The sequence below is a fragment of the Choloepus didactylus genome, chromosome 5 (assembly GCF_015220235.1).
Source record: "Choloepus didactylus isolate mChoDid1 chromosome 5, mChoDid1.pri, whole genome shotgun sequence".
NCBI lineage: Eukaryota > Metazoa > Chordata > Mammalia > Pilosa > Megalonychidae > Choloepus > Choloepus didactylus.
The window spans coordinates 18148976-18174710 of record NC_051311.1 but is presented as its reverse complement, the minus strand read 5'-3'; the positions used below and the strand labels follow the sequence as shown (position 1 = coordinate 18174710).

General features: G+C 37.8%; 1 protein-coding gene across 17 annotated transcripts in view; it reads left to right on the top strand.

Annotated features, from left to right (window-relative positions):
• Positions 1-25735, top strand: part of PARD3 (par-3 family cell polarity regulator) — a 680011-nt gene that overhangs the window by 132950 nt on the left and 521326 nt on the right. For all 17 annotated transcript variants that reach the window (XM_037835598.1, XM_037835600.1, XM_037835599.1 and 14 more), the window contains exon 2: positions 7966-8067. In XM_037835598.1, the coding sequence (XP_037691526.1) occupies positions 7966-8067 (102 nt within the window). The remainder of the gene's footprint in view (positions 1-7965; positions 8068-25735) is intronic.

The window sequence follows — 25735 nt, the reverse complement described above, 5'->3', positions numbered from 1 at the left end:
AAAAAATTCTGTTTATTGTAGTTCCCATGGGCTTTCAGAAGGGAGTCAAAATGTCATTTGATATGATATTTTTACACTTCAGTTTTTGTCTCTTGGCCAGTTTGTGTTCAGTTTTCTGGATAAATTCTGCCATCCTTCCCTACCTTCACACCCTTCCCTTTGCTTAAAATGCTTTATTCATGTTCTCCTTTCCTCCACTCTACTCACCTGTTATGATCTGATTCTGCTAAAACCTCCCTCAAACACCTTCCCTGACCCTTTCAAAGGGAGAGTAATCTTGACGTCCCTTGAATGCATGAAACATTTTTTCTCTATTATTCTTATGACATGGTCTACCTCTTGTTAATCTGTATATGTCTAATCCAATAAATTTTAAACTCTTGGGCAGGCAGTGATTGTTGCTCTACCTTCATCCATTGCTTTGCACATAATTAAATACTTAATTTTTTGATCAGCATGGATTTTCAGTGATCTTTATCTAGTATTATGTTTATGCATATATTTTCCTTTGAAAATTTGACAGGATACCAACCATTGTTATATGCCATGGTTAGTGCAAGAGTAGAGGTCCGTTTTTAATTGCAGATACTTTTCTTGGAACTTGCACAGGCATAGAATATGCAGAGGCTGTGTACTGGACAGGTCAAAGCTCAAAAGTTCATTGACTTGGTAGGAAATGTTGCTATATTAGGTTATTTTCTTGGGGTGGAGTAGGAACATGTTGGAAGTAAAGTAGTTATTTTAGGTTAGTTGTCTTTTTCATACTCCCTTGTTATGTTATGGTTTGTTTGAAACGTTTTTTTAGTGTGTGTGTTTTTTAAAATTTTTTTGGTGTGTAGTTAATTAAAAAAAAAAATGGAAAAAATATGCAGAGCCCCCTTGAGGAGCTGGTGGAGAATGCAGGGGTGTCGGGCTTCCCCACCTCGATGGTTGCTGAGGTGCTCACAGACATAGGGGACTGGTGGTTTGATGGGCTGAGCCCTCTACCACGGGACTTGCCGTTGGCAAGACTGTTGCTGCGAAGAAGAGGCTAGACCTGCCTATAAGTGCGTCTAAGTGCCTCCTCCCGAATGCCTCTTTGTTGCTCAGATGTGGCCCTCTCTCTCTAGCTAAGCCAACTTGAAAGGTGAAATCACTGCCCTCCATATGTGGAATCTGACACCCAGGGGAGTGAATCTCCCTGGCAACGTGGAATATGACTCCCAGAGAGGAATCTGGCATCGTGGGATGGAGAACATCATCTTGCCCAAGAGGGGGATGTGAAAGGAAATGAAATAAGCTTCAGTGGCAGAGAGATTCCAAAAGGAGCCGAGAGGTCGCTCTGGTGGGCGCTCTTACGCACAATGTAGACAACCCTTTTTAGGTTCTAATGAATTGGAATAGCTAGCAGTAAATACCTGAAACTATCAAACTACAACCCAGAACCCTTGAATCTTGAAGATGATTGTATAAAAATGTAGCTTATGAGGGGTGACAATGTGATTGGGAAAGCCATGTGGACCGCTTTGTCCAGTGTATGGATGGATGAATAGAAAAATGGGGGCCAAAAAAAAAAAAAAAAAAAAGGCACCCAGTGTTCTTTTTTACTTTAATTGTTCTTTTTCACTTTAATTTTTATTCTTATTATTTTTGTGTGTGTGGTAATGAAAATGTTCAAAAATTAATTTTGGTGATGAATGCACAGCTATGTAATGGGTAGTGTGAACAATTGAATGTACGCTTTGTATGACTGCATGGTATGTGAATATATCTCAATAAAAATGAATTAAAAGAATTTAAAAAAGTTTGTTGACTTGATGCTTAAGATGATGATATTCTTTATGGAATATGAGAAATTTCTTAGAGGTGAGATTGGAGTCAGTATTTCATTAGTAATTCTCCTGCACAGTTTACTCTCCTTGTGTCTCTGAAATAGATGGGTGCCAGCATTCCCTGCAGCCGAAATCACCCATGCTTACATTCCCCCTGGTCTTAGGGATGTTCTCTCCACTCTTGTCCTTCTAGCCCTGGCCAGGTCCAGTGCTGGTTACCTGGGAGATAAACAGTAATTCTTTCTGTGGCTTTTCCCCTCTAACTTCTTCTGGGCTGGGATTCATCCTCGGGGAATCATGTGTGATCAGAATATTTGCCTCTTGGCCCTCTCCAGCCACTCAACCACGTGGATGCACTTTTTGCTAGTTTTTGCTCATGTGTGATGGATTTTTGGTTGCCATAACAAAATTATTATGTTCAAATCTTTGGTTATTTTAAATGTATACATCCACAATGAGAAACATTTATTATTGTTATTATTATTATTATTATTATTGCGAGTTGTGCCACATTTGTTTTTTAACCCAGAGATGGGTACACTTATTGTAGACTTAGTGTTTTTTGGTATTGTAAAAAGTAGCATATCACAACTTTTTGTTCAGTTACATTTGTAAGTTTCTATAGCCAGGGCAGGAATGATTACTATTATTGTTTCAAACTTTTTAATGCAAACAGCCACAAAGTGGAATCAACAAGCATGTTTCGAGTTTTCTAGAAAGAGTTTTCCGTCATTGAATATTCCCTTGAAAACACAGCAGTTACGAGATCCCGAGAGACCACTGCTCCTAGGGGTTGTAGAGCATGTTGGCAAAAATATCCTTCCTGGTTTTTATATCCTTATAAGAGGGGGAGGTCATTTTTATATGCCCTGTGCCGATATGGTTTCTTTAAGGTAGTGCATTTAGTTGGGATTACTGATGCTCACTCACTTGGTTCCTTCTTTCCAAAAAGTTGTTTGGAGGGGGATTTAGTGAGTACTAGCCTGGAAAATGCTTTGGCTAGACTAGCTGTTCTTATGACTGCTTGGCACAGCTGGATGTTGAATCAGGACCCCTTTGGGTGGCTGGAGTCCATGACTCCAAGACTCAAAAGTCAAAAAGCCTCGATCATCTGATTAAAGCATTAGAAGCTGAGTTTTATAGAGTATTTAGAAGAGGAGGGAATGATCCCTGTGATCAAATTCTGCTGATAGGCCAAGGATGATGAGGGTTGAGAGTTGACCATTGTGTTTAGCCTCATGGAGGTTGTTGATAACCTTGATGAACAGGTTTTGGATTCTGGTGGGACAAAGCCTTGTTGGAATGGGTTTATGTGAGAAGAACCTGAGACAAGAAGTATAGAGAATTTTTCTTTTTTAAAGTTAGCTGTGAAGAGCATCAGAGAATTGGTGTAGTAACCAGTGTGAGAAGTGGGTTAAGGAAAAGTTTGGCACTATGATTTTAGCATGTGTGAAAATAGAACAGTAACAGCTTTTGAAGGCTCAGACTTGACCACTGATAACTATTTTCCATTCTCTCATGGGTATTGGGAACATTATGACGAGGTTGGAAACAGACTTCTGATTTGCCCTGGGAGTATGAAGCTCACTGTGGGTTTAGTTTGCTCTTGTAGATCCTCCAGTTGTGAGTTTAGGTATCCAATTTGAGATCTTTCTTCTTTTCTAATGCAAACATTTATAGCTATAAATTTCCCTCTGAGTACTGCCTTTGCTGCATCTCATTTTTTTTTTTTTTTTGCCTCATTTTTATTTGCCTCAAGATATATCCTAATTTCCCTTTTGATTTCTCCTTTGACCCACTGGTTGTTTAAAGGTGGTTGTTTAATTTACGTATGATTATGAATTTTCTGGTTCTTCCTCTGTTACTGATTTCTAGCTTCACACCTTGTGGTGGAGAAGATGTAGAATATAATTTCAGTGTTTGTGAATTTATTGAGACTTGTTTTGTGACCTAACATTTGGTCTGTCCTGGAGAATGAGCCGTGTGCAGTTGAGAAGAATATGTATCCTGTTGCCATTTGTTGAAATGTTCTGTACATATCTCTTCAGTTCTGTTAGTTTATAGTATTGTTCAAGTCTTCTGTTTCCTTACTGATCTTCTGTCTAGATGTTCTATCTATTAATGAAAGTGGTCATTGAAGTTGTTCTTCTATTAATGTAGAATTTCTCCCTTCAAATCTGTCAGTATTTTCTTCATATGTATTGAAGTTTTGCTGCTAGGTGAACATACATTTGTAATTGTCATGTCTCCTTGTTGAATTTATCCTTTTTTCAGTATATGGTGCTCTTCACTGTGTCTTGTAAACTTTTGACTAGTATAGCTACTCCAGCTATCTTTTGGTTACTATTTGCATGGTATATCTTTTCTCCTTCCATTCATTTTCACCTTACTTGTGCCTTTGAACTTCTTGTAAACAGCGTATCATTGGGTCATCCTCTTTTATCTTTTGTGCCAGTATCTGCCTTTTGAGGGGAGGGTTTAATCCATTAACATTTAAAGTAATTACTGATACTGCAGGATTATCTTCTATCATTTTGCTGTTTGTTCTTTGGAAACCTTATCCCTTTTTTGTTCTTCTATTCTACCATTAATGCCTACTTCCATATTTATTTGATTCTTTTTATAGTGTACCATTTTGAGTCACTTCTCATTTATTTCTGTATATATTTTTCATATATTTTTTCATAGTTACCATGGAACTTAAATTTAACATCCTAAATCTATAACAATAATGCTTGATTTGCTACCAACTGAACTTCTGTAGCATACATATATACTGTTCTTGTGCTCCTCTATACCCCCATCTTTTGTTGTATTTGTTACAGATTGTACCCTTATCAATTGTGTGTTCAAAATCATAGATTTATCATTACTTTTTATGCATGTGCATTTCAGAACTGTATAAAATAGAAGTGGAGTTATATACCAAAAAATACAGTACAATACTATTGGCATTTGTAATTACCCATATGGTTACCTTAACCAGACCTCTTTATTTCTTTATGCTATTTTGATCCACTGTTTGGTGTCCTTTCTTTTCCCTCTGAAGAACTTCCTTAAGCGTTGCTTGTAGTGCAGATCTAGTGGTAAAGAACTCCCTCAGCTTTTGTTTATCTGGGAATATCTTAATTTCCCCCACATTTTTGAAAGATAGCTCTGCCAGATATAAAATTTTGGTTGGCAGTTGTTTTCTCTCAGCCTGAATCATTTCAATTGTCTTTGAGTTCAATGAATCTTTCTTCTTCCAGCTCCAACCTGCTGTTGAAACCCTTTGGGGAATTTCTCATTTCAGGTATTCTGGTCTTCAATTCTTTTATTTCTCTTTGGTTCCTTTTAAAAATTTCTATCTCTTTATTAAGATTCTCATATTCTTTAATTGCTCTCCCAAAATCCCTTAGTTCTCTCCCTCTCTCTCTCTTTCTTTGTGTGTGTGTGTGTGTGTGTGTGTGTGTAAATCTCCTTGAGCATATTGAGGCTTATTCTTTTAAAGTCTTTGTCCAGACTTTGGATGGGCCATCATTTCTTGTGTGTGTGTGTGTGTGTGTGTGTGTGTGTGTGTGTTTTGTTTTGTTTTGGTAATCTTTTGTTGCACAGTGTACATTTTAATATTCTAAAGTGTTGATTCTGGGATTTAGTTAGACCTTGAGCTCTCTGTTCTTTAAGTTTGTATCCAGCTAAGGATGCAATAGAGATTTACTCCAGTGTGAGGAACTACCAAAAACAAACCAATTACTGCAAAAACACCTTTCATGGTTTTGAAAATCGGGATCTGCCTTGGCTGCTGGTTTCCTTCAGCATTGAGCCCCGTGGAGAAGATCAGCCTGAGGCACATGTGAAATTCAGGGTCCTGCCTTTTCTTAGCCTGAGTCTCCTCCTGGGCTTGTGCTTGCCAGTGGCCTTAGGAATTTGAATGCTCCCTTTCTTTCCTATGAAACACCTTCTCCCCCTCTAGGGTGCTCTGTTGTATTACTTAAAGCAAGTAATCCTTTGCTCAGGCTGCTCTGACATAATTGTTTTGCACACTGTTTTAGCTGTCTGCAAGCTGCTTCTGCCTTCAGGTCAAGTTCTGGTGGGGCCAGCAGGAGTTTCCTGGTTCCATCTTTTAGGGTTCCACCCACTAGATTGACACCGACATACAGGTTTTCCAGTATGTTCATCTGGGTTACTCTGCTCCCTCTGGAACTGGGTCAGGTACCCACCGTGGGAACTCAAGCTGGCTCCACACCACACCAGGAAGGGGATGCAGGAGGGGCCACTGAGGGCACCATGTGTTTCTCCTCCTGTTCTTAAAGCTGCTTTATCTACAGTGTAGCTTATGAGGGGTGACAGTGTGATTGGGAAAGCCAAATGGACCACTCTCCCCTTTGTCCAGTGTATGGATGGATGAATAGAAAATTGGGGGCAAAAAAAACCAAAAGGCACCCAGTGTTCTTTTTTACTTTAATTGTTCTTTTTCACTTTAATTTTTATTCTTTTTATTTTTGTGTGTATGGTAATGAAAACATTCAAAAATTGATTTTGGTGATGAATGCACAACTATATACTGGTACTGTAAACAATTGAATGTATGCTTTGTATGACTGCATGGTATGTGAATATATCTCAATAAAATTGAAAAAAAAAAAGCTGCTTTATTTTGATTTAGCACTCACCCAGCTACTGCAACCCTTTAAGTGTTTTCTGGAGTGTGTGTGTGTATGTGTGTGTGTGTGTTTTAAGGAAGATGTTTCTGCCAATTTTTGTAAGTTGTTCAAAGAGTCTTTGTGGGAACAGCACCCTGCAGTATCTTATGCAATCATCTTGGTTGACTGAAAACCTCTGAAACTCCTTTTAAAGAGATGTAACCAGATGTGGTTGTGGAGAAACTATAGATTATTTGCATAGTAGTTTTAATGGTTTAAATAGAACCATAAATAGATAACATTGTTTGGGGTACTGGTTGAAAAGTGACAAGGATGTATAATTCTGTCTTCATTTTAGTGGTTTTTAGGTGTGGTTTTATTAGAGATTCTCTTGGGGAACTTCTTAAGTATGTGAATTCCCTGGCCCCAACCTGGAGGGTCATAGTCAATAGATCTAGAGTTGGGTCCAGAAATACGTGCTTTAATTATTATGAATTTTTTTTTGCCTTTTCTCTCAGCCATTTCCTTCAAAAAAGGACTGAACCAAACATCACTTTTAGATTAGAAAAATGGAGTGTCAACTCACATTGTGTTTCTTGTTAGCAGTTCTGTGCTGTGAAGAATTCAACAGCTAATGGCAATATGTACAATTTAGTGTGGTTTGATTTGAGTATATATAACTGTGAACGATTGTGGAAGTTTAAAAACAAGCAACGATCTGTTCTTCAAATAATAAAAAACATGGTTTTCTGTTCCATATATTTATATTTCTGTATATGTATATTTTAACTACATATATTTCACTCCCCTCCCCCACATGACATAGAAGTGTTTAAAACTTAAAATGAAGTTTTTTCCCATCTCTTTTGCTTCTAACCTGATTCCTCAGAGATAACCACTGCAAATTTTGTGTGTATTTTTGGGGTTATTTTTATCGGCACATAGGCATTGTATGTAATGTTGCGTTTACAAAAGTAGGCTGAAATCACACACACTGTTCTGAGTTTGCTTTGATCATGATACTCTTGCCAGCACCCTTTGGGGTCAGTATATTGAGACCTGTTTGTAGGGAGTGCTTTAGCCACCAGGCCAAGCAACTTACTTTTTGCAGGGAGGCTGTGACACCAATTTTTCAGACATAACAATTTGTGCTGCTTGCTTATTAGAATATTTCTATAGATTGCATTAGGAGGATTAATAAGTATTTTATATTGGACAGAGTATATTGGACCTAGTATACTTTAGAGAAATCAGTATTTCTTGTGCAGTGAGTTTTCTGTATTTTGCAGTTCCCATCATTATAAAATAAAAGCCTCCAAACTCGAGGGACAGAGTGTGCATGTATGACTTCATCATAAAAGAAAAGGAAAATTGACTGACTACCAAAGATGAGGAGCTCTCTGAATTTTTAATCAATTACAATATTGTGTATGTGGTCAATTCCCTTTTTTGGGCAGAAAGTTAGTACAGTTTAAATAGTTGAATTCCCTTTGGCCGATGCTAACTCGCAATATTTCCGTTCTCTTGTATAGGATCCAAACTACTGGATTCAGGTGCATCGTTTGGAACATGGAGATGGAGGAATACTGGATCCTGATGACATTCTCTGCGATGTAGCAGATGATAAAGACAGAGTGAGTTCAAGTCCGGGGCAAAGCTCCCCTAAGTGTGTTTGGCGAGGACTGGGGGTGGGAGGGAGGACGTGGGCGGGGAGGAATACTTTCCTTCCTGTTTTAGACACACATACTTTAAAGAACATTGGGGCCATCCACTCTAGTATGTGTTGTTTTATAATAAGAATTGCACAACCTTCACTACCCTGAACCTCAGGGGAGAGTACAGGTTCTGGATAATGATTTCCTTGCTGCTTGGGATTTACCACTACATTTTGAAATTTTAAAATGGCAACTTTTAAATTGGCAAGATTTTAGCCAATTTAAAATGTTTAGATGTTTTAATCTTGCCAATTTAAAATGTTGCTGTGCCATTTTTTCCTCTCTCCCTTCCTCCCTTCCTTCCCAAACATCATGTCTTTGTTGATAATTCGGGTCCCTCATGATAATTGTTGTATTTCGGGTGCTTCATAGAAGATCTCTGAGCTCTTATCCCAGCATTGGCCCAGAAATGATCTTTCCCAGCAGCTGGGCCTCTGTGACCGGTCTGCCTTGCTACCAAGTTAACAAACACATAAAGGCAATCTCTCTGGTAGTTTTCTTGGATTGCAGAAAACCATCATTTTCTCCATTGTTGCTCCCAGTGTGTGTTCACATGGAGATGCCGTTTTCAGTGTTGTCTGTGGTTCTGGCTCCATGGACGCGGCTGCCTCTAGCCCCTGAGCACTGGCTTGCACCCACCCCTTTGATCTGCCCTCTTAGATGGGAGGAGGAGGAGGCGGGGAAGGGGAGGAGGGACTCGGAGCATTTTGAGAATTTGTGACAGTATGATTTGGCTCTGTGTATTGAAGTCAGCAGATTCTTTACTTTAATGATATGTTGAGGCTTGATCAGGCATAATAGAGCCATTTGGGCACACTCTCTTTTGTGTTTGACTTGTGACGAAATTGCCCAAGGGTTTGCAGCCACATACACAATCATATCATCCTTGCAGTGTTGAGGTAACTGCCTGATGGATCAGCTTCCTCCTAGAACTCCACAGTGACAGCACACCAGCCAGAGCGGTGGCATCGTGGGGTTGGAGGATGGTCAGTTCTGGGCTCTCTCCCTGGGTCCTTGTGCGCAGTGCTCAGCTGCTGCCCCTTTGCCTCAGCCTCCCATCCATCCATTTCCCGCCACCGAGCCAAGGGAGAGCAGCTGTCGTGTATGTTCACTCTCGCATTCCTGACAGCTAGCAGCCTGCCTGGCTCCTGGTTGGCGCACGTGTTGTATGTTTTCTTGAAATCTCATGGGAAAAGAAAATTTCCAGATACCAAATATTGTGTAAATTCAGAGATATTTGATTCTCTAGCACCTGTCACGGTGGAATTCGTCCCATGTTGCTACCGTGGGTCCAGGGCCCATCGTATCAACAAATGCAAAACTTTTCTGCCAGTTTATGATTTGCTGCTATTTTGCTTGGTGCCACTTTTGGGCTTTTTATTGAGCCAGGAATAGGATGACTCTCACATCCTTTTCCTGAAATCTGCTTGAAGAGAACCATCTATAGACTTAGGTTACAGTGAATTCATTGCCTGTTTCAGCTCCACAGTTTAAGTGACTACAGAAATGGAGCAATTTAAACATATTTCCCAGCTATAATATTAGAGGGAGATGAAATAATGTTGTATTGATCTTTCAGTATTTTCTTCTTCCTTGAAGTGGAGCTGCTTTTGTTGTTTTTTTTTTTCTTCTATAAAAATAGTACAGCTCCTTGTAAAGCAAAATTAGGAAACACAGAACATTTAAAGAAGAAAATAATCACCTGTAATCCCATTGTTGCCCAAAGGTCTCACACTTCTCATTTCCGTGAGCTTTGCATCCTGACCCCCCCCCTTTTTTTTTTTGCGTTCAGATATTTTCACATCTTTTTTTTCTTGTAATAAGGAGGCTTGAATGGTAGTCTGCTTTTTTTCCGCATTTGAATTGTTCATAAATATATTTCCATGCCCATTAACCTTAGCTGTGCCAACATAGCTGCACAGGAATTGTATCAATTTATGTCCTCTAATTGTGCTGTTTTGGACATTTCCTTCATTATGGAACATGTACCTTAGTCACTGGGCATTTTCTGCACTGTGAGTAGCAGTGATGGGTACCCCTGTTTCTCTACCTGTGTTTTCTTTTTAGTCATGTACAGACTTGGATTTCTTCAAGTCGGCAGCATCCTACTCTGCACTTGGCTTTGTGCCTTTCAGTAGAGGGGCTGTAGAATCTGGGTTGTAAGGTGGCTTTTGGGATCTGCCTGGCTCTGGTGTGTTGCATGGGACAACCTGTTCTGATGTTGAGTTGTTGAATGAGTAGGGTTTATAGGGCTGGGCATAGTCAAAATGCTCCTTAGAAAATTGAGCTAAATGGGTTCATTTATGTTCAGTACAACACATTAATGTCTTCAGGGTGTAAGGTGTGCAGCTTGCTTTTTCTCATCCTTGTTCTCTGCACTCCCTGTCGACATATACACGCACAGTTTGATGAGTAGGTAGACTATTGAGATGTAGATGTTGAGCAAAATGGTGTTTAAAAAAATCTTTGGGATTTATTGAGACTTACTTCATAACCCAGCTTATGGTCTTTTTGGTGAACATTCCATGTGTACTTGAAAATAATGTGTACTCTACACTTGTTGGATTTAATGTTGTGTAATGTTCAATTAAGCTGAGGAAGTTGATACTGTGGTTGAGGACTTTGGTGTAATTTGTTACCGAACTGGAAATAATATACTCTTCTTATAAATCTACATTTTCCAGAATCTTTTATATATTTTCAACAATAAAAAGTCCTTTAACCTGAGGAAACTTAATGTCTTAAACATGTTTTAAACATTAATAAGTGAAATGAGTTTTTAGACCGTTTTATATCATGTTGATTGAATTTTGTTTCCAAATACAAAAATGCTTGAGAGTACAATGTACCGCAGATCAACATGGTTCTTAAATCAATGTTTTATTTGTTCAGGAATACTTAAAAAATTATTAAATAATAATTTAAATTTTCTTGAGTGACCTTCCTAGAGTAAATATGCCATTGTAAGTTTTAACTGTAAAAAAATATAATTAATAATCCTGCATATGAATACCCAGATCCACTGGTACTATCAGATGCATTATTGAAACCGAGGCATTAGGTAATATAGTCAGTTGTATGGCTCTTTTCCATGGCTTTGAAATTTGACTCTGATTTAGTCATCCTGGAGTGTTTTCAACTATTTTTGGCAGTGACTCCGATAAGGATTTTGACATCTGTTTTGCTTTTAGGTTTAACAAAAGCATTACAACTTGCCTAAACAACAACAAAAGTTCCTCTAAAAAAAATGTCCTGTTTCATGAAAATCCCCTGAATGTACATTTAAAATGCAGAGACCCAAACCCACTCCAAGTCTAGAGAATTAGGATCTCTGTGGGCGGGGCCTGAGTACCTACATTAAAAAATCTCCTCCAGTTGGTATTTAGACCTACTAACCCTGGAAAACCTGGCTTGAAAAGCCCTGACTTCAGTCTCTGTAATGGGGGAAATTCTTTCAAATTTCCATGTTTTATACCTGGTCATGAGTTTTTGAAATGATGAAAAATTATTTTATTGTGGAGGAGAAATTAGGATTGAGGTAATATTTCAAATGTTGGCAAAAGCAAATTGAAGTTAAGTACTTAATTAGCTATAATTTTGTACATTATCCTTTAATTATTAATGTTCAACATATAGCACTGAGAAAGTTTTCTTTTAGTACTGGTTCTTATGCAATTCCGATTTCCTGGATTTATATGCACATTTGTTCACAATGGTACTGGTGTGTGTTGTCTTGGTTTTTTGGAGTAGGTTTGATTTTTCTAAGATAAAGAATATTCTCTTTCTACTTTGGGCATAAAAATTGGTCCCTGTTTGATTTGTCTGTTCCCTACATTGCTGCTTTCCAATAAGGGAACAGAGAATTCGAGTGTTATCTATCATGCTGCCTTTTTTACTTTTAGTATTTAATTCATGATTTTCCCAGTTGACATTTTGCTTAATTGCTTGAAAAAATGAAATGGTCTACATGTTGTCATCAGCATCATTTAGAGCAGCTGTAATGGGTTTGTCTATGTGAGCTTTCCTAAGTGCTGAGCTATATTTTAATTTGTCTGATTTTGTGTCTGGTTTTGGTCTTCATTATTTTAGTGAGCCTTCGTTCAGTTTTCATCAACGGGTTGCATTCCCTCTGTGCACAACGTTTGGAAATAGAATAAAAATATTTGGGGATCACTTCCTGTTGGATACCCGTCGTCTGAGACTGATTTTAAGGGACAAAACCAGAGACCTCATAACCAAATACTTAGAGTACTCTTGTGCATTTTTGTGGGAGGGCAATCAGCAATAAGGCCTTTCTCTTAGACACTTTGTCTTTTTATATATTTGGTGTTGAAGGTGATTTAAGATATATTAGCATTTCCTTTGTCATACCTTGATGTAATTTTGTTATGACTAAGAGTGATGTCATGTATATTCTGTTTTGGTGCTAAACTTAGAAACTATCCTACACTATTTATTTCTGACCCTTTGTGGAGAAAGGGTTGAATGAAATGGAATTTAAATTCACATTTTAGAGTTTGTACATTTAGACTGGGGTCCAGGCATGATGTGAAGGATTTTTGTGGGGATTTGGCTGCTGCTTGTTTGGTGTTTGTCAAAGAAATTGTGATTCTCTTGGGGACAGGTTGGCAAGTTTCCTCAGTTAGAAGAACATTGGGGAAAAAGGATTTTTTAAAAATTTATTGTGATTGTGTTAAGTAACAACCTTCACATGTTGGGGAAAAGCTATCGTGAAGACATTTGTCACATATTTTCATCATTTCTCCCTGTTGCTAGCTTCTAAATCTGTACACTGATGTGGTTTTTGTGCCTGTGTTAATAAAATTATTGTCCCTTCAGATGTTTTATTTTATGGTTTCTGAAATGTGTTGTAGTAAATTTTACTTTCGAAACACATCTATGGCAGAACTCTCAGATAAGAAACATGCTTTCATTTTAAAAGTTTGCAATTTTCTACCTCTTTAAGTGTTATTTAAAAATTATTTGTGTGTAAATCATTTTACCTTTTTTTAACATCAAGTCATAAAAATATATCAATGTCCATCAAGGTACAAGTATATTCTGCTTATTTGTAGAAAAGATGTGTATGTGTTGTGTGTATTTGAAAAAGTGTAGATTCCAGCTATTAATAATATGAGAGAAGTACTTTATTATTTCTTTGTTGTGGGTACTCAGTGTTGTACAATTTGTAGATGAGAATGCAGAACATATTTTTATATCTAGAATAAGGGTCATTGAAATGAATTTATTTGGTGATATCAAAATGAAATTTTTAAAGCCTTAATAAATCCTGCTCTGTTAAGGAATGGATTGCTGCTTAAATTCAAATGAGAGTTAATAGCTTATAATTGACACAAATCTAATTTTATTTTCTTTATAGGTTTTCATTCTCTCCCTATTTGATGCATGACCATGTATATGCCTGATGGAGAAAATTTTGAGATTTGAATTCCTTTGTTCTCAAGAAGTATGAAACAGGAAGGTGGAGTCTTGCAGAACAGGGTCACTTATTTTTTTAATGTCTATGCCCGGGGATGGGAGTGGGTTGGTGATTCCTGTGCTAACTTCTTTTTCATCCACACTCAAAAATGTTTTTTTTTTAGCTAATTTCTTGTTGAGAACTGGTCCTTATCCACAACGTGATACTATTTTACGTATGATACAATGTATTTTATTGTTTTAAGGGCTTTCCTACTAACTATGGACTGATGTTTCATAACAAGGCAACTTTGATAGAATTTTCAAAGTTCTTCAATTTCCTTTAACCTGAAATACACAAGCTCATAAAACTTGAGTTGTGAAAAGACAGAAAAGAGCCATTGGAAAATTAATGGATTGGGACCCATTTTGTGGGCTATTGTCAAAGATAATAATTTATTAACATTAGGTAGTGTACCTTCTGAGAACTGTCAGGTTGTAAAAACAAAACAAGCAAATTGATTGAGGCTAAATGTGTAGCAATAGTAGTTGACATTTACAGAATTCAAATAAAGTATGTATTAATGAAAAGGAGTGATAATTGAAATGACTAAGATGTCATCTGTTCCAATCCAGCTCTTAGAGTGCTTGGGTCGGCGCAGCCCTAAGACCAAAGAATATGCCAGCCACAGAGTGAGGTATGGGTTTATTAGGACTTACGAACAGGAGAGGGTTTTTACCGGAGGCGGCCGGCCAAGGAAAATGGAATTAGCGCTCCACAAGGGTGGGGGTGCGAAGGGACAGCTTATAAGGGTTTGGGACAAAGACATTCCATAGGGTATAAGAACAGAGTTTCAGCAGGGTCTCATGGCACAGGGGTCTGGAGGTTTGTTATCAACAGTAATCACGGAAGGGGAGTTTCAAGGCTTTGTTTATGATACCATCTGCACATACTTTCTTCCCTGAGAAGGTCTGATAACCTTCAGCTTCTGTCCTGGTCATGCAGGCTGCTACGTGCTGTGGGGTCTCATTCCTTGTGAGGGAGGGGGAGCCCGGCCCTGGGTCCCCACATCGTCATTTTAAGGAAATAGGTTGTTTTATTGTTATACTTATGAGATTAATTTAAATTAAATACTTTACAGACAAAAAGGGATGGGGCACCCAGATAGGTGTGTATAATTGCTCTCTTACAACATGGCATATACTTAATTTTTCCAAATTTAAAATGATTATAGAAGTCATGTGCATTATGTTGTGAAACCCTTTAGAATGCATTAGTATAAACAGTTTACACGGGATATATTTCTTTGCGCAGATTCTGGCTTAATTTCCACAAGTTCTAATGAATTTTGATGTCTGCCCCCTGGTGACCAGTTTGATGCATGTTTTTTGCTGATCAGGTTGGTTAGTCATAGACTCTCTATTCCTTACCCTTCCTCTACGTGAAATGAATGCGGCCCAGAGAATGATGGTTTTGATGCGGTCTTCATCTTTCAATCTTAGGGAAATATACTTTTTAAAGAAGTCATGTTTTTTGAAGGCACACCCCATCAGAAAGCCTCTTTGTTTACAGAAAATATTACAATGAAATGCTTGTGAAATAGTTTACTATTGTTTAATCAAAAGAAATAATAATTGTTATGCATAAATACATATTCTACTGCCTTCTGATGACTATTTGAGATTGAGTGGAAATGGAATAGATGATTTCAACTCTGGCCTCAACATTAAACCAAAGCTAAGTCCCTAAATTAGGAACTGTTTTCAAACCAGGATATAAATAATAATTTAAAAGATAGCACTTGTAATACTTGTTTTTGAAAGGCAATGAAACTAGTGTTTTAGTTAATTTAACAAATTTATTGAGCACCCGTGTTCCATGCATTAATGTGCATGGTGCTAGAATACAATATTGAACAAAACAGGATGTGGTCCCTGCTCTCTTGGGCCTTGTAGTCTAGTGTGAGAATCAGAATTTAAGCACATGATAACACAAATGAGGTGTGTAATTACTACAGAAAACCATTCTGAAGAAAAGGAATGGTCTATGAGAGATGTTACAAAGTTACAGAGAGATGTTACAAAGTTCCCTGATGCAGGCAGGATCAAACAAGATTTGCTTGGTAGTGGAGATAGGGGAGAGATAATCAAGTCGAGAAAGGGAAGGGCAGATAGGTGGAAATCTGATTGCATTTGAGAAACATCCATGTGGTAGCTAAGTGAAGAATGAAAGGGAGTGGCTGCAGAGAGGCCTGTTAGCAGGTTCCTGGTAGGAAGTGTGAGGCCGACGGAAGGGGACCTAGGTAGAAATGTGGGGAGCAGGTAGATATGGAAGCTATTCAGGAGGCAAAATCTTATGGGGGGAGCTGGGCATTCACCAAGGTTGGGGGGTGTTACAAGGCAGCCTGGAGTGGCTGGGATGGGTGGGGAGCAGAAATTCAGTCTTGCCTTTATTGAGTTTGAGCTTCCATGGAGATGTGAGTTAGGCAGCTGGTTATTTGGGCTAAGTATATTTGTGAATCAGATAAAAATGTGTTAAAGTTTAGGTCAAAATAACAAATAAAATGTGGTCTAATTTTAGTAGAAATGATTATATACATTTCACAAAGTTTGAAGGGATGGACAGAAGAGTGTCAGTACACTCTGAGGGTAGACCGTATGATTTACTGGGGATTCTCCCTCCCTCCCTCCTTCCCTTCCTTACTTCCTTCCTTTTTTCTTTTTTTTACTTTCTACCTTTTAATTTGTCCATAATTCTACTTCTCCCTAATTCTAATATGAAGAAAGCATTACATGGTTCTAGGTGCAGCTTAGAATAGAATCATCTTTTTAAATTTTAGTATGAATTGGAATAGGACAGGAATGATTTCAAAGAGTTTGATAACCTGGACTTGAAATAATCTGTATAAGTAGACTCCATTAACTGGACGACTTGATTAATTGCCTGCTAAATGGCTTCGTTTTAGTTAGACTTTAGAACAGAAAACGTTTTGATTAAATGCCAAGTGGAGCACTAAATGGCTAATTAATTAAATTCAAAGTGATTATTTCCCAACATTGAAATGTTTTGTGGGTACTGGCTTACCCACAGTTCATCAAGTTTGTGGTAGGGTGCCTTGGGGAGAGTGGGGGCAGGTCTGGCCGAGGTGGTGGTGGGGAGGGGTCAGTGGGAGGGAATAGGAAGGGGGCCCCCAGCTCCTGCATGAGCACATTGGGTATAAAGGCTGTTTGCAAGCAGTGGGAATGGGGGAACAGCCTGCACAGCCTGTCTAGGGAAAGCTGTCAAGACTTGGCTTGTCTCGGGCCACCCAGTGTGTCAGGAGAAGTGAGGGACAGAGTTTCTCCCTCTTTCACTTATCATATTAACCTTAGGCTAGGGCTTGGTTCCTTGATGTACTGCAGTTTGTTTTATGGTTCCTCATAAGCTATAGGAGTCTCGAGTGGTGGGGTCAGGGGCCACGGCCTGGGTTTGAATCCTTGTTCCACCGCTTCTAAATTTTATGAGCTTGGGCAAGTTACTTAACCTCTCTAATTCAGTTTTCCCACTTGTAAATGGGGGATAATGATAATACATATCTGATAGATTGCTTTTTATTTAAATTTAAACCTGAGAATTCTTGTCAAGGTTTTAGCATTGTGCTTGGCCAAAATAAGTCCTCAGTAGATGTTAATTGCTGTCACACTGCCATCAAATTAGGCTGACCATTCTCTTATTATCAGTTTCTAAGATTTAAAAAAAAAACACACGCACAAAAAACTAGGCTATCTTAGATCTTTGTCTTATGAAATGAATTTCCATAGATAATCACTTTCTTTCGTTTACTCATTTTTACATTTTTATCAAATAAAAGAGAGCTGTTTAGTCTCTGGTACATAATACATGCTCAGTAATAGTTGTTGGAAGAAATATGCCATTTATTTTCTGCATCCTTTGCATTTCAGGATTCCCAGTATACTATGGATTATGTCTTTTCTTCTGATACAAAAAAGAAGCAAAGATCTCAGTTTCATATTTTTAGTTTGGGAGCAGGGAAAGGATGGTATTATTAAAAACAAAGCAAAAAATGAGGGAAGAGTAAGATAGATGACAATTGGTTTCTTCAGTAATATTTTCTACATAATTTTGGAGAACTAATGATGATAAAGAAGGTCACGCCTTCATGCATTTATTCAAACGTTTATAACTTCATCCATGAAAGTATGGAAATCATGTAGAAGGTAGCAGATTTTTTCCCCTGGATTTTATGGGAAAAGAAGAGGAAAATGGGGAGAGCCTCTACCCTTTGATCCTCCTATAATTCCAGAATGACTCAATTACTAGCTACAGTTTTTAAAATTCAGCCTTTGGTGCTGCACACCGTAGTACGATACAGTCACACATTTGTGCCAGTCCTGCAAATAGATGATAATGTCCCCATTTTAAAGAAGAACCAAATATGCTTTCCAAACTTACAAATCTCTTGCCCAGCTTCAGATAACAAGCTTTTTAATTATTGGTTGGGCTTGGAGAAAAAGCTCGTTTGGTTGGTAGGAAAGTAGATTTTAACTGTATTTTATTTTGTCAGATTTCTGTATTTTCATATATGGCTATTTGTTAAAGTGCCAAAAGTTGGGTGTCATGTTTAATTATACCACAACTCATGTTTTATTGATGCTGATTGTTCTATATTTAGCTAAAATTATAGCATCTGTTTGGACAAATGTTAAGCAGATATTGCAAATTCATTAACACCTTCATTCAGTCCATTATTCAAATCATATCATCCAAGCCATACTTGTTCAGTCCTTAATATATTTGAGAACCAGCTGGAAGTGCCGAGGATGTGCTGAGGATGTTATCAGTGAGCAGGAGAGGGGAGTTAGGTCTTGACCTCATCGAGCTCTCCTTGTGGTGAGGGAAGTAGACTATGAAGGAAGGGAAGCTGTGCTGTGGTAGAGTGTGTGGTTGGTGCGTGTGGGGGTGTGATAGTACTTTCAGATGGTTGGAAAGAGCCTCTCAGGAGGGGAGAGGGGGCTGGACCCTGATGCATGAGAAGGAACCAGTCCTGGAAACAGCTGGGGTCAGAACATTCTAGGCAGAGAGAGTTCAAGTGCAACGACCGGAAGTGAAAAGAAGCTGGAAGTTTTCATGGACCAAAAGGCTTGAGTAAAGTGGTGGGGCTGGTAGGCAGGAAGGTTTTAGATCAGAGAACATGTTAAAAATAGATTTGATACTCTGTCATGAAAAATGACTGAACTGTCCAACTGTAGAGTGAACGAATCCAATTTCTGTTTTTAGGAGACTGCCTTGGTTGCTTTGGGAAGAGTTCATTGTCGATGAGCAAGAGAGGAAGGAAGATGAGTAAGAGGACTGTCATCCAGTGAGCAGATAACGATGGCTGAGAATAAAGGGGAGCTGGGGAAAAGTGAAAGGAGTTGAGATAAGTTTTGGAGTTAGCATTTGGAGTAGCCGTTGGCATAACTGCTTTAACTATTTGAGTTTAGATGACAAGCACATGATTGCCACTCAGGAAAGAGCTTATTTAATGTAATTGAGGCAAAAGTTGAAAATTGGAAATACTCTTAGGACGAGGGATTTATAGAATCGGAAGCTCCTATTTCAAAACTCTGGAGTTTCTTGCATCTGACTTAGAAAAGATGATGAGACACTTCTCTTTAAGGGAGCAATCAAATGATGACTTTTTGATGTCAGGAATTTTGTTCTTAGAGGTAACAGGTAGTGTCAGTGGAGGGATCTCTTGGGAATTTGATACTTAAGTGAAGATGCAATTCCATTTCTATAGTTGCATAATTTTCTTTAATTTAGCCTACACATGTCTTTTGAGCAGTTATTCCATTCCAGGCAGAGCTTAGGACAGCAAGGTAAGTAGGGCTCTTCACCTTTAGGGACTTGTAAAACAGGAAGATGAAAATTTTAACTAAATATTTTTGAAGGACAACAGTTTTGTTTCAGGTCCTGTAATTTGGTCATGTCTTTCATCTTTTTTTTCTTAGTATAAGCGATTCTGAGTACTTATAAAAATATATATACTCTCTTTTTTAGAGCCATTTTAGGTTTTCAGAAAAATTCTGCAGAAAGTACAGAGTTCCCATATTTCCCCTCCCCCCAGTTTCCTGTTATTAACATCTTACATTAGTGTTGTACGTTTGTTACAATTGATGCACCGATATTATTACACTAAGACATTAAACTTAAGTGGTTTACATTAGGGTTTGCTCTTTTTATTGTACAGCGCTATGGGTTTTCACAAATGCATCATGTCATGTACCCACCATTACAGTATCGTTGAGAATAGTTCCACCGCCCTACAGATGCCCCGGGTTCCACCTATTTATCCTCCCACCTGAACCCCCGGAACCACTGGCAACCACTGATCTTTTCACCGTCCTGCAGTTTTTCCTTTTCCAGAATGTCATAGTGTTGGAATCACGTAGTATGTAGTCTTTTCAGACTGGCTTCTGTCATCTAGCAGTATGCATTTAAGGTTCCTCCATGTCTTTTGGGGGCTCGGTATCTCATTTCTTTTTATTGCTGGATAATACTCCGTTGTATGGATGTAACAGTTTATTGATCCATTCACTTATTGAAGACATCTTAGTTGTGACAAATATGAATCAAAATGCTATCCCCATTTGTGTGCAGGTTTTTGTGTGCACATAAGTTTTCAGTTTGTTTGGGTAAATGCTTAGCAGTGTGATTGCTGAATCATCTGGGAAGCCTGTCTTGAGCTTGGGAAGAGACTGTGCCATTTTGCGTCCCTTCCTGTAAAGCATGAGAGGCTGTCTCTCCACAGCCTTGCCAGCACTGGGTGGGGTTGGGGTTTTGTATTTTAGCCATTCCATTTGGTGTGTAGTGGTATTTCATTGTTTTAATTTGCAATTCTCTAATGACATGATATTCTGAGCATCTTTTTATATGTTTACTTGCCATCTTTATTTCTTCTTTGTTGAGGTGTCGGTTGAGATCTTTTGTCCATTTTGTAATTGGGTTGGTTGGTTTTGTGTTAAGTTTTAAGAGCTCTTTTCATTCTTGGGATATGAGTCCTTTATCAGACATGTGTTTTGCAAATATTTTCTCCCAGTCTGTGGCGTCTCTTTTCATTCTCTTAATTCAAGTACTTTTAAAGCAAGAAATATTCCATTTGTAGGTGGGACTATTAAGGTTGGATAAATTAGGAGGAATGTTCAGGTTCAATCTCAGACTGGCATTAGGGAGTGTGCGTTCCAACTTACCCTCGCTCCCAGAAATGTAGTCAGTCAACTGCTTGCCAGTCTTGTGTAGAGATATTCTATTTTCAATAAACACATTAAATCCCTTCTTTTCAAGCTACCTTGGTGAAGGGCTAGCATTATTTTCTTTTTTGACTCTGTGGCAGCTTGATACTTTTATCAAATACAACACAAAGGAATTACTAGGAAAAATTGGTTTGTGCTTTGCAGCCTTTATTTCATCTATTATTAGAGTCAGTGGACTTAAAATCACTCTGCCATATTGCCATGAAAGTTTCCAAAAGCTTGCTCTATTTCTCTGCTTCATTGCGGCCTTACAATATTAACTCTTTGTTTAATAATGTCTCCTCTAAATTTCTGTATTTGTTTTATTCATCAGCTATATCTCTGGTATAGGCTCATGTTCAATTATGTGGTTTCTTCAGTTATGTAGTTACTTTAATAACTGGTGTGTGTGTGTTTAAAAACAATTGCGTGCCTCTTGTTTAAAAATAATAAACTCGTAGGATTTAGCCATTAGCTATATTAAAAAATATTAGCTTGAATGTACTACGAATGTATTACCTTTCAGTCCTTAGGTTAGGTTTGTGTGTGAGTTCTAAAAGAACTGTGTTTTGCAGGGCTATGGTAATAGTAATGGTAGGAAGATTCATCATTATAATTCAGTAATCACTAGTGGCCTCGTTCTCCATTTTCTCATATCTTATTTTTCATGATTTCTTCTCAAATTCAACCTCAATTCAGTTAGACCTCAGATAAAGGAAAGGAAAGATGTTTTTCTTGCCTTTTGAAGGGACATAAAATACCCCTCCCCCTTTCTAATTCGCAATGCTTGTGAATATTTAACTCTATATTTTTTCTGAGCAAAATGCTTGTATTTGGGTATTTGATCGCTCTGTTTCTCACGCACTGGAGGAAGAGAATGTTCAGTGATCTTAAAAATGCCACATTAGGCCCTCTCTCTCTAACTAAGCCACCTTGGCAGGTGATCTCGCTGCCCTCCCTCCTACGTGGGATCTGACACCCAGGGGTGTAAATCTCCCTGGCAATGCAGGATATGACTCCTGGAGATGAATCTGGACCTGGCATCGTGGGATTGAGAACATCTTCTTGACCAAACGCGAGATGCAAAATGAAATGAAATAAAGCTTCAGTGGCTGAGAGATTTCAAATGGAGTCGAGAGGTCACTCTGGTGGACATTCTTACACACTATACAAATAACAATTTTTAGGTTTTAATGTATTGGTATAGCTAGAAGTAAATACCTGAAGCTACCAAACTCCAACCCAGTAGCCTTGATTCTTAAAGACGATTGGATAAAAATGTAGATTACAAGGGTGACAGTGTGATTGTGAAAGCCTTGTGGATCGTACTTCCTTTATCCAGTGTATGGATGGATGAGTAGAAAAATGGGGACAAAAACTAAATGAAAAATAGGGTGGGATTGGGGGGGGTGATTTAGGTGTTCTTTTTTATTTTTATTTTTTGTTCTTATTCTGATTCTTTGTGGTATAAGGAAAATGTTCAAAAATAGATTGGGGTGATGAATGAGCAACTATATGATGGTACTGTGAACAGTTGATTGTACACCATGGATGATTGTATGGTATGTGAAAATTTCTCAATAAAACGGAATTTTTAAAAATGCCACATTAAGTAAGAGTGCCCTGTTATGGAGCAGGAGCCTTCTGTCTGTTTTGGCAAAGAGTGAGTTAAACAGACTTCTTTGAACCTGGTGTATTTACTCACACCCTGCTGACTCCTTGGTGTGTTGCTACACCCTGTTTTACTCTTGACGAACTACTCTTGGCCTGTTTAACTGGAGAAGGTTGTTTTCATTTGATGTGGTGGAACCTGGGCCTCGTCTTCTGTGGTGAGCCTGAAATAGATGTTGCCAGATGAAACGTCTGTGCCTCCTGTCCAGGGTTGCTTCTTTGGAATGGGTTCTGACCTGTGTTTCCTGCCTATTTTCAATTTGTTTCCCTTTCTAGAGGAACTGAGTGAAAACCAGATGGTATATCTGGGTTTGGGGGATCATTTTATTTTGTAGTTAGTCTTGGAATCCTGGCCACTCTGGATTTTGCTCTTCTCATGGTTTGAGATGGCAGTCAGATTGAAGAGGGAACCTGCACGTAGGTATTACTCTTTCTCTGGAACCTCCCGGAAAGACTCAGTGAAGGCGTTGAGGTCTTCAAGATCATTGACTCTTAAAAGAGCCACTTCAGAAGTCAGCAAAAGGCAGGTTGGTACAGACATTTCTGACTCCTTTAAATTTCCTTTGGAGTTGAAAGTAACTCTTATTCTTTGTGTTTGTTCCTCAGTGTTCTTTTGAAAAAGTTTCTTAATTAATTTGATCATTCTTTTAAGACTTCAAAATCATACTGATATTTTCTGTGCCATCAACTCACTTGTGGATGTGCAGTATTTACTTATTTGTGTGCATGTTTGTTTGTTCATTTATTATGTGAATTTGAAGTTATTATTATATCAAAGATTCTGATTACTAATACGGAATCTTCTACTAAAATATGGCTTTAAGGAAGACCCTCATCTCACCCAAATATCTCATTGAAAGGACTAATTGACTTTTATACATATACAAAATATCAGAATAAAAGCAAATTTGTTTTGTTTGGGAATTTTTTTTTTAAATTTTTTGATAAAGTTATTTTTTATTTAAAAAAAGGCAAATTACTGTTTATATGATTTCATGGGAATGTTGTTCCATAGGATTATTTGGAATTAAGTTTATGTTTCCTGAAACATACTTTGAGCCTACAGAATGGAAATATAAATGAAAGGAAGTCATTTTGACTGAGCACTTGTTTTGTGTTTCGTATTACTATTTATGTGCTGAATATAAAAGTTTAGACTGTTCAAATGATACATAGCAGCATATCTTTTCACAGTTTTGTCTGTTTAAAGTTAAAAGACTCCTTTTTTAATGTTAATATTTTTGGAGCTAATTTTCAGTTTCAAGCCACAGCAAAAAGTAAGTAAAAAGTGAAAATAAAATGTTGTTTTTTCTTTTAAATTTATTTTTGGATGCCTGCCATGGGTGGTGCATGCCCTCCAGTGGTCTTTTGGTAAAATGTTTATTTTTGAGTTCTGAAAACATTGAGAATTAGTCGTGATATCTGTAAACCAACTCGGGAAAGAATTGTGCTTTGAACATTACAGATAAATGCTTCAGAACTGTTTCCCTTTTATAATCCAAATTCATCTCAAATATGTGATATTGATTGTGGCTAGTTTGCGAATGATACGTGTTTTAGCAACTTCTCTTAGTGGATTAGAGAAGTGAATGCTGAAATTAATATGTATCATCAACTGTACATTTACTTTGGTCCAGTCTTTTTTTTTTCCTGCTCAATCTTGAGTGGCTTTAGTTTCATCTTCTAATTTCCCTTATTTCCTTAACTTGGAGAACACTGGCACATCAGAAACCAATAAATTCTGAGACATTCCAAATCTCTAATTACTTTATAAATAATATATTTCCTCCAGCAGAAATTACAACCATAACAGATGTTTGCTGGTTAAGATTTCTCAACAACCCTTAATTATTTAGTGTGACGATGTGTATGTTCAGAGCAATAAAACAATGTAAATTGAGTAAGGAAACAGAGTGAAATCTCGTAGAAATCACACCTTCTATGTAGAGCACATAGAAAGTCATGCCATGTGTATGAGGAAATTAAGGGTGCTTTTTGAAAGTATCCTTGCTGATTCAGTTGGCAAAACCTTTTCTCTTTCCTCTTGAGGAAAAGCAAGTTTAAAACTATGCTGGCACCTGAGAGTAGGAGCCTCCATGTTGGCATTTGGACCTTGAGAGTCTGGGTATGAGTGGTAGTGTTTAGAGAAGTAGGGTGTGAACCCCGAGTTCTCTGCCAGAATCCAATTTGTTTAATTAAAGTCTGGGGAGCATGTCTAACTTCCGGATGTAAACTACCTCTAATTGCATGTAGTTCCAGTGGTGGTAATAATAATGATTGTGTTCTGCTCTTTTAAACATGCTTTTAAATTATTAACTTAATTTGCAAACTGTCAGGTTGAGTATTTCATCTTAAAAATGAGGTTGTGGACTTTTGGAGGATGACAGGCCATTCATTGACAGCACAGGTGATGAACTCAGCTAGATCTCCTTCACGTAGTTCTTAAGTCATTTTGTTTATGAAAGTAATACTTATGAAAAAGAAAGACCTGTTCTTTTCCTCAGGCGAGAAACACCCCAACTTGAGAGCATTTTTTCGCTGCTGGAAGCAGCTTTAGTTATCTGTAACCTCATGTGACATTTAAACAGTGATATAATTTCAGTTTTGTGAATCATAAGGAAGCTTGAGGACAGGCTTCCTTAGAAAACATCAGTTTCAAAATCATTGTTTTGTGTGCTTTGTTGGGGAGAATGTAGTTTGATCAAAAGTAAAATAATACCTCTGAGCGTTGTCAAGAGAATTAAGTGAATGATGGTTTAAATGGAGAAAACCAAAGTGAAACTGAAATAACATATATTGGGCAGTTTGCTGGGATCACTAGGTAAGGGGTTCAATTTAAAGCATGCGTCATTCAAACTTCTGCCTCAGCCAAACCACAACATGGAGTGGGGTTTTGAAGTAAACGGTTGAAATCCATGCGTTAGGATGTGTGCATATGCGTGTACGTGTGCATGTGTATGTGTGCTCTAATGCATGGATTTCACCCATTACTGCACCTCTTAGATTGTGAGTATTTATGGTTATATATATATCTATATATCTATATTACATAGAAAATCACAATCTAGATGTAGAAGTCAACAGAATGGTACATCCTGACAAGGGTTGGTTAATGGTGAAAAACAATGATGCTAACTCAAAAAGTTAGATGATTTTTAAAAATTCAATGATAGCAAAAAACTTTAAAAGCTCTGAGTTAGAAATACAGTTTATGGTTTACCTA